The 14,609-nt window shown below is 40.9% G+C and overlaps 1 protein-coding gene across 1 annotated transcript in view; it reads left to right on the forward strand.

Moving 5' to 3' along the window:
* Nucleotides 1-631: 631 nt before the first annotated feature.
* Nucleotides 632-14,609, forward strand: part of TTC39C (tetratricopeptide repeat domain 39C) — a 43,181-nt gene continuing 29,203 nt past the window's right edge. Inside the window, exons 1-2 of the mRNA XM_069853980.1 lie at nt 632-777; nt 13,377-13,425. Coding sequence (XP_069710081.1) covers nt 632-777; nt 13,377-13,425 — 195 coding nt within the window. The remainder of the gene's footprint in view (nt 778-13,376; nt 13,426-14,609) is intronic.

The following is a 14,609-nucleotide window of genomic DNA, read 5'->3' on the forward strand; positions in this document are numbered from 1 at the left end:
GGAGCTGGCCTCTTCTCCCAAGTGACAGGGGACAGAACAAGAGGGAATGACCTCAAGCTCTGCCAGGGGAGGTTTAGGCTGGACATTAGGAAAAAATATTTCATGGAAAGGGTCACTGGGCACTGGAACAGGCTGCCCAGGGAGGTGGTTGAGTCACCTTCCCTGGAGGTGTTGAAAAGATGGGTAAATGAGTCGCGTAGGGACATGGTTTAGTGTTTGACAGGAGTGGTCGGACTCGATGATCTAAGAGGTCTTTTCCAAGGCAGCGATTCTGTGGTTCTATGACTCGCAATATCAATTACTTCTCGCACCAAAGCCAGCGACCCGCCGCTGCCGGGAGGCGGCCTTGGCGGCCGGGCAGGGGCCGCACGAGGGCAGCTCGGGGGACAAGCCGCCCCGCGCCCCGGCAGCGCCTCCCCCCGCCGGGACCCGCCACCCCCGCGCGGCTTCGCGCATGTGCCCGGGGCTCAGCGCCTGCGCGCCGGGGCCGCCGCTGCTTTCGGAGCGCTGGCGGGCGGGAGGCCGGGCACGACGGGGCCGGGCGGGGGGCCGGGGAGCTAGGGCAGCAGCGCCCCGAGCCGCCGGGTCGGGAGCCGGGGGGAGCGGGGCCGGGGGCCGGCCGGGCGCCGTCATGGCCGGCTCGGAGCAGCCGGCGGCGCGGCGGGAGGACGGGGAAGCGGCGCTGCCCGCGGAGGACGCGGAGCTGGCGCTGGCCGGCATCAACATGCTGCTCAACAACGGCTTCCGCGAGTCCGACCAGCTCTTCAAGAAATACAGGTAACCCCGGGCGCCTTCCCCGCCTCCGCTCCGCACAGGGCCGTGTGATGGGCTGGCTTGGAAGGGACCTTAAAGATCGCCTAGTTCCAACCCAAACGTGCCCGCAGCCCAGGCTGCTCAGAGCCCCGTCCAGCCTGGCCTGAGCCCCCCAGCGAAGGGGCGTCTTCCCTGGGCAGCCTGTGTCAGCGCCTCCCCGCCCTCGTCGTGAAGAATTTCTTCCCAATGTCTGATAGAAATCTTCCCCCTTCCAAATATAAACCGCTCTCCCTCGTCCTATCGCTTCCCCCCTCCGCTCCCCTGAGCACCATCATAGAATCGTACAGCAGCTTGGGTTGGAAGGGACCTGAAAGATCATCCAGTTGCGCCCCCTGCCAAGGGCAGGGACACGTCCCACTGGCTTAGGCTGCTCAAAGCCCCATCCAACCTGGCCTTGGACACCTCCACGACTTTCTTGGGAAGCCTGTTCTACTGCCTTGCCACCCTCATTGTGAAGAATTTCTTCCTAATGTTTGTTATAAATCTTCCCCCTTCCAATTTAAAGCCATTCCCCTCATCCTATCATTCACCCTCTTCACTCCCCACAGGTGCCTTTCCCCCAGCATGGCACCAGGCACCTTCATAGAATGGTTTGTGGTGGAATGGACATTAAAGATCATCCAGTTCCAACCCCCCTGCCATGGGCAGGGACACCTCCCACTAGATCAGGCTGCCCAAGACCCCATCCAACCTGGCCTTGGATGCCTCCAGGGATGGGGCAGCCACAGCTTCCCTGGGCAACCTGTGTCAGTGTCTCACCGCTCTCATGGTGAAGAAATTCTTCCTAATATCTAATCTGAATCTTACCCCTTCCAATTTAAAGCCATTCCTCTTCATCCTATTGCTTCCCCTGCGTGTGGCACCGCTCACCCCTCAAGCAGCTTCCCCAGGATGGCACCACCTGCCCCTTTCTACCTTCCCCGGGCAAACAGGCAGCCGGTGGGTGCCTCGGAGCAGGGACACTGTGGCTCCTTGGAGCAGGAAGGGAGTTGGCTAACCCCACTTGCTCACCCTGGAGGCCCTGGGTGAGGATGTGCATCCGCTCTGCGGGGCCACGTGTTGGGTGGCACTGCAGAAGGTGCCTGCTGCCTGGTTGAAGGTGGAGCCTCCATCTCTGGAGGTGTTCAGAAAAGGTGTAGATGTGGCACTTTGGGACATGGTTTTGTAGGCAGGGGGCTGCTGTGTTGATGGTTGGACTCGATGATCTTAGAGGTCTTTTTCAACTTTAACAATTCCATGATTCTAGGCGTTAGGGAAGAGCTGGGCAGGGGTCATTGGGGCCCTTGGTGGCTGTGTTTTGCTAAGGTGTAAACACAGACCGCACCTGAAGACCTTTCCTGGGGGGCGCCCTCCCATGCTCCTGTGTGATCTGATATTGATTCAGCCTAGAAAATGAATAGCAGCAAAAGGTCCTTGGATGCTGCTGTGATTACCTTCAGGCTGTAAGATTATGTTCATAATCCTTGCATGCATCATTGCTAGGTTTGTGCTTTAAGGAGGTGCTTCCCAGAGGAAGGGCATTAACACTACCGTGTAAGTCAGTCTTAAAGAAAAGGTAGCCCACAGCTGCCCTTACTTTTTATTCTGAGGACTAACGCATTCTGCCCAAGCCTGAGCTGCTGTAATTGTGTATACGTTCTAAATAATTAATATGCACTATACTGCTGTTGTCTGTGTGATTAAAAAGACTTTGATTGACTTAAAGTATCATTTCGTAGTCATGGTGTACTTACATGCTTGAGTCTTATTTACAAAAAAAAGGATGTTTGGAGGTCAAGTGTGGGGAGTGAGACCAATTAAGAAAACTTCCCTTAATGATAATGGCATAATAACTTCACTGTGTACCTGCCACAGTCTAATACTGAACCTGGCATTCTGTCTTTAGTATGTGCTGCTATCTTACATACACAACACTGTTACGCAGGAACTAGCTGGAGTACTGCACCTGACAAGTAAGGCCCCGATTCTTTGTTCCCTATATGAATAAGAGGCAGTTCACATTCATATGAAGTTTCACCCTATGAGTTACTTATTTCTTGAGTCTGAGAGAGTTGTCAGTTGTTCTAGGTGTCTAAGGAACCTGCTGGTTAAAGTTGCTTGGCTTTGTGTTGTGCATTTTTTTTAAGGTGCCAGTTAAGGAGTGACTGATGAGGTTTCCTCTCTTATACTTTTGGTTCTGTTGTGCGATTGCTTTCTCTCAGTAGTGTGAATCTGGAAGTAGTCTATAAATCCAAAATATGTGTTGTTTCTTGTATTGTATAGTAGTGTTAGGCAGTAAAATTGTTAGGATTCCTATCTTCAAAATGCAATTTAGTCCTCCTTTGAAAGTTCCCTTGAATATCTAAAACATTATTAGTAAGGATGTTTTTAATGTAGAAAGTTTTTTTCAGATCTGAGCATTTCTTTGATTTTTATCAAGAAATGCCTACAAGTTCAGTGTGCTGTTTGATCTTGGCCTTTAAACACTGCCTGCAAGGAGTAAATAGGAATTGCTTTGTTAGATTAAGTGGTTTTATAATTCATAAATTGATAATCGCTGTCACTAGTTTCTAAGTAACTCTGAAAATCTCCAGCCCTCTCTACTTCATCCCAAAATTCCTATCAGGGTTCCTTTTGCTGTGAATTTAATAGACCTTAATTGAATTGCAGATTAGCTGCATGTTGCAATGTAGCTGTTGTTAGTTGTATGTTGCAACTTTGTATTAGATGTAAGAGAGAAGATCCAGCAAAGTATGCTCAAATTCCTATAGATTTGGAAGGCATATGCGAAGAGGTTTACTTTTTTTCCCATTTTTGGTTCTATAATTGTCTTGAATGTATTCTTCCTTCAAGGACTTAAGTAATGCTACTATATATTTCTTTGCATACAGTCTTAAATGAGTATATTTTTCTTGATATATGCTTGAAAGAACAAAGTAGACCCCATCCTAAATGGGACTGGTAAGCCAAATGAGCAGCTTTTGGGAGCTCTCTGTAATGTAATGTGTATGATGGTAATTTGCAACACTAAAGCTCAGATATCTGATTAAATGCAGCTTTTTTAACTCAACGCAAGTGTGTTGTCTATATTCAAGTGACATTTCTTACAGAAAGTGTTAATTATAGACTACTGCCTATGCAGGTTGTTTAGCTCTGTTTCAGAAGCTTAACAGTTATCAGATGAATCCTAGAAGTTAAGGGAGGAATTAAGAACCTACAAGAATATTTGGACACTCATTCAGCAAAACTTCAGTTTTGTTAGCCCCATCATTTAAACCAGTTAAAACTTTTTCTTAGAAACAACTGTTTTTGCTCCTACTTTTTATTACCATAATGCTTTCTTCATTTGCTACCTGAAAGATCTTGTGAAAAATTTATTCAAATCAATGTGGCTATCTTTATAGGACAGTGGACAGTCTTGGTGAGCCTGTCATTCCAAAGCAGGCAGGATCTGTTTTTTTCCTTGCTGTTCTGCATTTTTGCATCTTGCAGAAAGCTGTCTGATCAGCCCCAAATCAGTTCTATTTGAAAGCTGGTCATAACACAGTCCTTGAGGAAAACAGGGTAGAAATTGCAGCTGTGTTTTGTATGTATAATCACGACAGTGAAGTCTTGCCTTCAAAGAGTGGCGGTACTTTGAAGTCATGGGCTGTGGAACCAAAGTTTCTGTGTTGGGCATGGGAGAGCAATATTTTGCCTTTGGTGGTTAGAGCTCATGTGTATCTGTTTAGAACCTGAAGAAGTCATATGAACGTGTCGTGTGAGATAACATGTAGTTAGAACTATGTTTACTGTTACTGTAAAGCAGTTAAATATTTGTCAGGTGTAGTTTGTGACTTGCTTTGGTTTTAATTATACTTGAGGGAAGATACCAGGGTTTGAAAAAAATCATCTGCAAGTATCGTTGACATATGTCTATGCTTTTTTGTGAGTTTTTTTTTTTAAGGAGTCCAGATCTTCCACCTGCTAATGGAGACGACATTCTGAACATGAATCAAATACCAGTGGATGTAATAGTCTCATAAATCTGCACAGGTAGCACCACTGTCTTTAATGCTTGTAGCTGTGTCAGATCCCCACACTGCTAACTCGTATTTGAAACTGTCAGGTATCAATCTTTCTATTCAGCTTGAACAATGCTGACACCATCCCAGTTCTCATCACTTTAAGCTTTGAGTTCCTGTGAAAGCTGCGGGAGAAGTGGAGGTTAACCAAGGACATGGGCATTGGAGATGGAGCCCACACTCAGCCTGTGGGATAGTATTGTTTTGGCGAACTACCCTGACACTAGCAAGAAAGCTGAAATCAGTGTGTTCTTTTTCCCCTTCTAGCTTTTTTGATTCCTAAAAGTTTAAGCAAAGAAGAAACTGTCAAAAGACCCTTTTGTGTTGATTCTTCGCTTCCTAAGAGCGTTTGCAATTTAAAAATTATTTTAAAACTTCCTTGAGCTAAGAGGAAAGAAGACTGTGTCAAATAAAATCGGGAGTTTTTTAGCTGAATGTTGACTCACAACATAAAGCATAAGATCAGGGATATTATCTTACAAGAAATCCAACAGTCTTCTGTCTCCTGCCAGGAAAATGTTTGACTCCGCACAAATGACTTTTACTTCTGAAAAGGCTTTATGAAGTTTTCAGCATCTGAATGAAAAGAGAAGTGGTACAGGATGGACAAGTAAAATATATATATTAAGATCATCTCCAAAGAAAAAAATGACGGTGATGCAGAGGAAATATGATTCTAAGACAAAATGTGTAAAGATTTAAAGAGTGGGATTTTGTGTAGGAAGGCATACTGCACAACCTGCTAGGGTAAAGCAGAACATGGGGAAGAATAGAAAGTGGGAACAAATGGGAAAGGGGGAAAAAAAGCTTAGTACAGTTACTTTAAAAACCTGAAATTTTTAAAGTTATGACATTACAATGTATGTAGTAACAGATATACAAACTTCAGTAATAGACCAGAAATTCCAATGTGGGTAGGTGTCTGAGCCTAATGTAACCAATTTAAAACAGTGTCTGTAGCTTAAAATAGTTTTGACCCAAATACAAGGTTGAAACAAGGTGACATTAAGCCAGCATTGATCAGCAGGTAGATTATGACCCATGTTTGGGAGCTCTGACTGCTGCTGAGATTCTTGTTTGTGGAGCTCAGCAAAGGAACCTAAAGAACAAAACCGAGGTGATTTAGTAGCTGTTTTGGTTACTTCTCTAAAGATAAGGACAGTGGAGTGGGAACTGAGGTAAGTCAGTTGGGGGAAGTATGATGGCATCTTGGTCAGCAGTGTGAGAATAAATCCTGAGTGCTCTAATAGCAACTCTGTGTGCTGTTAATTGCAGCGACAGGCAGATGAGCAGCTGCCAAATGAATGTATAGAAAGAGGGAAGTGATTTTTAGCAGCAGCATTCTAAATGTGTAATAAATATGTGCCTTAGTGAGGTAAGATTTCATAGCTCAAGGCTAGGCAGAGCATGTTGTAGTAACAGTGATGCATGTAAAACTGGCATGTTTTCCAGTTTTGTGGATAGATCAGAAAAGTGTTCTGCAGTTTATATCTTCAAGACCTAGATATAGAGAGATTACCACCTTGAATGTGACAGTTTTGTGGCCTTCATGACAGAGACAGGTTTTATTGCCAAAAGTGGTAAAAAGGGTAGAGGGAGGTCAAGAGATCCATTTGCCACACAGAGCAAAACGTGGTGGCTAGGAGTCCAAGGGAAGATGACAGAAAGCTTAACAAAGATCTGAGTTTGTAGTTTGGAAGTTAGAAGACAGATTTGGTGGACATGACAGAAAAGGTATTATAGTACATGGATCTTATTTTAATTCTGAAAAAATTCACTCTGTGAAAGATACAGATATTGTAAGGAATTTTCACTCTCACTAGTGTATCCATTCTTTGGTCTACTGTGTCTTGTAAAGTATTTCAGGCTATTGTGACGAGGTGGATATGTTTTTGTTTTAATGCACTTCAGGATCTTGAAGATACTAAGATGTTATATGAAGTTAATTAAGCTGCTGTGGTTTGTCCTGGAAAGTAATTTCAGTCACATTAATTGAACCTACAGTGGAAAAAGATGTTGCAAAAGTCCGTAGTTCTTAAGGATTAAGAGTGTGCAATTGGACAGTTAGTATGAATTAGTCAATGTTGATATGCTATAAATGGCTTGTCTCAGCTTTGTAAGTACCTTTCAAAGGAAAGGTGCAGTTTAAAATGCCTCTCATAATCCCAGTATTTTGATGTTCTTGTGCATCTGAACGTAACAGCCTGAAGTTGGAGCAAAACAGTTTTGTTATCCTTCCATAAATTAACTGAATGGGACAGGACTGCTGCCCCATAACTCTTATGTTCCTGAATTTCTCTTTTTATTGAGTATTTCTAGTGAAAACAGAAGTGTATGCTAAGAGCTCATTTACAATTAAAACACGTTTGTGCTGATTATGAAATATAAACTAAACCTAGATCTGACATTTGCAGTTCTCAATATGTCTTAATACTGTAATGCTTCCCTGACACTTATATTGCCTTAGGTATTTCAGGTACCACTGTTGGATGAGATGTGTACTTGCATAAATACTTGTCTTATGTTTGTAGACTCAAAAAAAATTTTTAGTATTCTAGAATAATCTGTGATGGAATAAAGACCAAAGGATTTGTATGTTTTTGCAGTACATTCCTTACCTTTATGTATAGTTTATACATATTTCTGCTTGTTTTAAAATATTCAGTAGCTGCTTCTATATTTGTCTGTGAACTTACATGAATTCTTAATTTTTCATTACGCTTTGCTCTCCTGCTTTGGAGGAAAACAATTTTTTTTGTTTCTGCTTGAGCATCACTATCAGTCACTGGAATTCTTAGTGGGCTGTTGTTGAAAAGTGGGGAGGGCTAATTACAATACTTAAGCTTATACCTGAGCTAGGATATAGTAGCTTTACAAGCTCATGTATTTGGAAGTGAAATACTATCATGGAAATGAATTCAGAAGCAAGGAAGTACTGAGAAGTAATTGATTTTTCTTTTGATATGCTTCAGTTTGTTTTTTTTTTTATGGTATAATTTGGCTCTGTTATCTCTTTTAACTAAGGCTTAAAATTCTGGACTATTATCTTCATATGTGAAAATGGGGCATGGCAAACACCTTTTCTTTTTTTCTGAAAGTGGATTAACATCTTAAAGATATGCTACAAAATGAGGTGAATTTGTCAGGGTTTACTGGGAGAAGCTGTGCCTTGTATAACATCAGTTTATGTACCTGGAAGAAGAGTCCACCTCAGTGCTCTTAAGCTTATGACTTTAGTTATGTATGCTGGCTTTGTTGATATCATAGAATCATAGAATAACCAGGTTGGAAGAGGCCCACCAGATCATTGAGTCCAACCATTCCCATCAAACGCTAGACTATGCACCTCAGCACCTTGTCCACCTTAAACACCTCCAGGGAAGGTGACTCAACTACCTCCCTGGGCAGCCTGTTCCAGTGCTCAATGACCCTTTCCGCAATAAATTTTTTCCTAACGTCCAGCCTAAACCTTCCCTGGCAGAGCTTGAGGCCATTCCCTCAAGCATGAGCTTTTACTGTGGTATCTTGTAGAAATGGTGTTAATAGCATGGTTTCTTATAATAAAGACATCTTCTGAGTCCTACTTTGATAGGTGAGGTGCAAACTATTTTACAAAATACATCTGGAGACTGAATTTTTCTTTGAGCTAATAAAAAGTCTTGAGATTTTTCTTTACTTAATGGAGGTTATTACCTCAAAGTAGTCAGGACAACCTGGGTAGTGCAATGTCCCAATGTTCATTTGTATTCACTTCCCTAACTCCTGCCAAAGTCAATGTGGCCATTGGTTTGCTGTTAGTAAGTGCTGCCTCACTTTCTTAGAATCATAGAATAGTTTGGGTTGGAAGGGACCTGAAAGATCATCTAGTTCCTACAGCCCTGGACAAAACCCACTAGATCAGGCTGCCCAAGGCCCCATCCAACCTGGCCTCGGACACCTCCAGGAATGGGCATCCCTGGATGAGGTTCTGAGGGTCATGGTTCAGTGACTGAATAGGAATGGTTGGACTCGATGATCTGTGGGTCTTTTCCAGCCTAGTGATTCTGTGATCCACAGCTTCCCTGGACAACCTGTGCCAGTGCCTCACCACTCTCGTGGTGAAGAAATTCTTACCTATGTCTAGTCTAAATCTGCCCCTCTCCAGCTTATACCCATTGCCCCTCGTCCTGTCACTGCAAGATACAAGTTCTTGTATCTTAACAACTTTTTAGAATCTGTTAATAGATGTAAAATCATGTCTGATGCTGAAGGTCACTTAAAAGGAGTTTGAGCCAGAGATTATTTTCATGGAATTGTGCTTTTCTCAGAAACTTATTGTCATCAATAGCCATGCCTTAGTGTTTACTGGGATAGTACTGTGCCACTGCAAACTTTTTTCCTACCTCTCAAGAAACAGATAACCCTAAACTGTTAAAGAATTTATCAGTCAACAGTAACATTCATGAAGATGTACAATTGTTTAAAGTGGATTTTAAATCCTGAAATCGCCTTGACAAAGATGTTCCATAAAGCTGCAACTATAGTCTTTACACAGTAACTACTTAGGAATGAGATAGAATAGTTCCTTATTTTGTTTAGTGATGAGAAAAATTGGGTGAGGAGCTCCTGCAGTAAAAGAGATTTCATATTTTCTTTGCCAGACTCCATAGTCTCAACAGAAGCATCTCCCAGACATAGTCTAATATTATGCACCATGTTTTCTTGCTTCGGGGTCCTTATGTGCTGCAGCCCATATGTGCTGTAATGACAATGCTTTTTATAGATTGAGTGACTGAATATCAAAAAGGACTCATCTGCAACATTCCACCTCATGTATTTCTGCTAGTGGTAATTTCAGAATAGGGTGATGTGGCTCTCGGGTTTTTTGTTGTGTCGTCTTTGATCGTGGGGGAAGAATTGTAAACAAGGCAAGCTGTGAGTGTCAGAGTGCAAGTGGGGAAGCAGTTTTGAAAGATCAGTTGAAAAGATAAATATTTATTTGGGGGTAAAACTTCTCAGTATTATTTGGACTTGGACAAATTTTCATTGCTTGCAATAAGTGCTACAGTCTTTTGTAATCTTGGAAGAGCAGTTGGCCCTCAACTGTAACTCGCTGCCTTATTTTTTAACATCATATTAAAATCTACCAAAAATAAAGACTTTCAAAATCTGTATTTAAATGTTGATACTTTCACACATATATATGTGCACTCTTAAAAACAAGTTTTTGAAGCCCTGAAGAGAAGACTAAAAACTTTAAAGTATTTGAAGAGTATGCCTGAATGAGTGTATATGTTGAGCTGCTGAAGCATCCTACATATAGTGTTTGATTCTTAACTATATTCCTGTTTTTTCATGTTTAGTGGCATCACTCCCAAACATGGCCATTCATGTTGTTCTGTTTGAAAATATTGTTCCCATAGAAAGGGAATCAGTTTACCTCTAAAGCTGATATATTTCATTTTTTTTTTTCAGTAATTATTTCTGCAGCAGGAGGGTCATTTTTAAAAATTCATAGAAAATGAAAAGTAGTCTAGAACTGAAATGTTTTTATAGGCAGTGCTCTTACTATTTATTCTATAATTTCACAATATTTAGTTTGTATTTATGTCTTGCTGATAAAACTTATCTTCCTTGCCAAGTCCTAAGGAATGTCTGGACGCCCTTTCTTCTGAGAGTCAAATGCATATGTTGCTAAGCTTATTCACAGAATCATAGAATCACCAACTTGAAAAAGACCCACTGGATCATCGAGTCCAACCATTCCTATCAAACACTAAACCATGTCCCTCAGCACCTCGTCCACCTGTGCCTTAGACACCTCCAGGGAAGGTGAATCAACCACCTCCCTGGGCAGCCTGTTCCAGTCCCCATTTTTTCCTGATGTCCAGCCTAAACCTCCCCTGGTGGAGCTTGAGGCCATTCCCTCTCGTCCTGTCCCCTGTAATTTGGTGGAAGAAGCCAGCTCCCTCCTCTCTACAACCTCCTTTCAGGTAGTTGTAGAGAGCAATGAGGTCTCCCCTCAGCCTTCTCTAGGCTAAACAACCCCAGCTCTCTCAGTGGCTCCTCATAAGGCCTGTTCTCCAGCACCCTCACCAGCTTCGTTGTTCTTCTCTGGACTCGCTCCAGAGCCTCAACATCCTTCTTGTGGTGAGGGGCCCAGAACTGAACACAGTGTTCAAGGAGCAGGCTCACCAGTGCCAAGCATGCCTTGTCTTGTCCTGTTCTGGGTCCTTCTTATCTGCTTTATACAATACAGCAAAGCCTAATTGCTCTACTCGTTCATTTGCTTATGCATGTTTCAGAGGGGTAAAAAACACCTCAGAATCTTAGTCCTGTTGTAAAAAGTTTTAGTAAGAGTGCAGTGCTTTACTGGTAAATTTTTTGTTTTACAGATGTTTAGATGCTCAAACTTGAGTTATTCCATTAAAACAGTCCATTTGGATGCATGCTTGGTAGCAAAGTAACGTTTTCAGTGTGGATGGAAACCTAATATTCAAGAAGTACGTTCTAAGGATCTTATTGAGAAGTGCAAACCTAATCAACTATTTCTTATGTCATGTATTTTTATTTTTCTGGTTATATTCAAAGACCATTGGGGTTGAATATTTTTAATTCACTCTTATAAACAGTCTTCCTCTGACAATTATCTGTTCTGAATAGACTTTGCTATGAAAGATTGATTATCCAGAGATGTCTACCTGCTTGCCTCCCCAGAACTGGTTCCTGCCTGTGCGTGTAGATCAAAGAGGGCTCAAAAATGAAATATTTGGTTTATTTTTGAGATTCCTTGGACGTATGATGCAAGTGCAGCTTTGTACATAAGGACATAAATGTAAAAAAATTCTTGCACTGCACTGTTTTGCAGTTACAGTTTCATCGGCTGTTGATTGCGTGGTAGGTGTGACCTTGAAACGCATGGTGGAGGTTACGTGCTGTGGAGTAGGGTTGTAAGACTGGCTGCTGAATGGGCCCCGCGTGCCTCACGAATTGGAGAGGAGGATTGTGAGACAGCTGTGTGCCCTCTGCAGCAACAGCTCTCGCAGAAAGTGCAGCTGCAGCAACTATCGCTTGTCGAGATGGTTTCTACTACTCTGTGTAACGCTGCTGTTGGTAGGGAACGGTCTAGGTACTGAGTAGCAGCAGCATTTACTGCCCACATTTCTTGTCAGCCTGCCAGCAAAGGGGAAAATACCTGATCCATTTTCCTTTTGAAAAAGCAATGAAAAATTCTGGCAAGTTTTGTTGATATTTGCATTTATAATTATAGACAGAATTGAGCAATGTATATAAAAAGGCAAGGGTTTTCTGTTCTAACTTGCTTTGTTTCTTTCCTGTTTTCTCTTTCTTCTTCTTGTTCATGTCCTTGCTTTTAGGTATTTATGCTAATCAAAAAGTGAAGGGGAAATATTGATGACTGCCTTTTAAAAAAATAATATCTTGTATTATAATAGAGCTTTACTACTGGAAATTTTTGTTGTAGTAAACAATATTCTATTTTCTTCATGTTTTTCAAGTGCCTATCCTATTTTTTAAACTCTAATTAGATGCTTGCCAAATTAAGTTGGAAACAGTATAAATATTGTACTATAGCAATATATATGTGCCTGTAGCATAGATGTAACCTCTTCTCAAATTCTTGAAGTCAGTGTTCATATACACTTTTTTCTTCTAGATTACTATATATATTTTATCCTTACTCCAGTAGTGGTGTTTATTGCATGGACACAAAACTTGGCAGACCATTGCTGAACAGTGTGAATCACTGGTACTGCTGAGATCCTGAAGTTATGGCTTTTTTTTTCTTAATTTCTTTTCTGTGACATTATTGGAGCCTCACAGTCTATGTAACTACAGTAGTTGTGGAGATTGAAGTGTGTCCTATATACTGCCGAGGTTTTGGCTGCTTGCATTTTGTGATCTAGTGGTTAATTTTCACCTTTTTGGAATATCTCTTCAAACACAGTCGGTGAAACATCTTGAGATTATTCCACATAGTGTAGTAAGATATGAATAGTGGGCTTGAAAGAAAGCAGATATGAAATCAGAAAGTTCTTGTAAGGCTTATACTTCCAACAGCTTACATTATGTTGCAAATGCATTTTTTTAAAATCTAGGTACATTAACTTAAATTTATAGGAACAGGGAGAAGTGAGAATCTCTTAATAGAACCACTTAAAATTTGTCTGTTAAGTCTAAATAACAGTCACAGAGAAGAGTAGAATTAATGGATTTTTAATGTTCTGTAGGTCTTAGATCTTTTTGACCGGCACCGAATGTGTTATGACAGCTGTAGTTTCTTGTAAAAAATAGCTACATCTTTATATTTGAAAAATTATTTTTTAAAGATATATTTAAGTCTTAGTAAAATGATGAAGCTTTTGGCTTTGCATTTCTGCTCTATTTTCCAGAATGATAGAGCATTTGTTTGTAACTTGATACAAAATCCCTAAGATTTATTTACAGGTTCAAGTCAAGAAAAGCTATATTGGTATTTACACTATGTGCAAATACAGTAACTGCAATTTGTTTTCCTTACAGAAACCATAGCCCATTAATGAGCTTTGGAGCCAGTTTTGTCAGTTTTTTGGTGAGTAGACGGGAGCAGGGAGTATACATCTTTTCTCTTGTGGTTAGTGTTTGTATGTGCATGCATGTGTTTGTAATCGTGGATACTCTTAATTTGTTTCTTTTTATGAGTCTTAATTTTTTCAAAGTTTTAGATTAAATGTAGCAGAAAACAAGTCATTCTGTTATATAAAACTTGTTTACTCTTGTGGTTTAAATGGAAAGTGAAGGTTCTGTGTATCAGCTGCTCAAGTGTATTAAATATTTATGTGTTCCATTAAAAGAGCCATAATAAGACTCTCTCTTAAATGAGCATTAGAGGTATTACTAAAATAATACTTATGAATGCCATTTTCCTGATAGCTTTTGCTATTGAAAATTTCTCCATCCTTACTACTGGGTGACAGTTGTTAATTCAATCCATTCATATTGCTTCCTTTTTGAATATCCGAGAATTGAGGATATGGGCTGACTAAAGAGTTGTAATGAGCAAGTTACATCTATTAAATATTTTTCTTCTCATTTTGATGTATTAGAAATAAGAATATCATATAAAACCTGAGCAAGTGTATTATGAAATGTTTGGACCTTTTTTTTTAGACTGTCCTTACACTGACTTTGCTGCTTAATCTTAGATTGCACCAGAAATTATCTGTGGTAATACTCTTTTTGGAGTCAGAATTTATTAAAGTATGCCAGAAATAGATAAGTTGTAAATGAAATTAATTTGAATTCTCTCTAGTGTTTGTAGACTATGCAGTATGGAGAAGTGTATTGGCTAGGAAACCTCCTGGGGCATATGCTTGCTTTTAAGTTAATGGAGAGGAGAAAGGAAAGATGGAAGAGAATCTCTAAGGCTGGCTTATCTGAATTGATGTGCTGAACCAGTGTAACATCACAGTGCAGCATCAGTGAAACAATCTTGCTTAGCTACTGTTCTAAACATAGCACCAGCGCTTTGTGTGCCTGTGTCGTTCAGAGCTTTCGTTTAATAAAGCATCAAGAAAAGAAGTTACTTGTCCTGAAATTCTTTCTAAATTGGTTCAGCAGTAGTTGGAGTTGGATGTGTCTTTTTTTCTCCTTGCAAATATAGGAATTGTAGTTACTTTGAAAAATGCAATAGCTGTTACTTGTCACTGACTTTGAAGGCCTGTTACTTATATGGATGGATTGTATAAAAGCAGTATCTGCACATATGCAAGTGGT

This window comes from Phaenicophaeus curvirostris, chromosome 3, assembly GCF_032191515.1.
Source record: "Phaenicophaeus curvirostris isolate KB17595 chromosome 3, BPBGC_Pcur_1.0, whole genome shotgun sequence".
Classification (NCBI taxonomy): domain Eukaryota; kingdom Metazoa; phylum Chordata; class Aves; order Cuculiformes; family Cuculidae; genus Phaenicophaeus; species Phaenicophaeus curvirostris.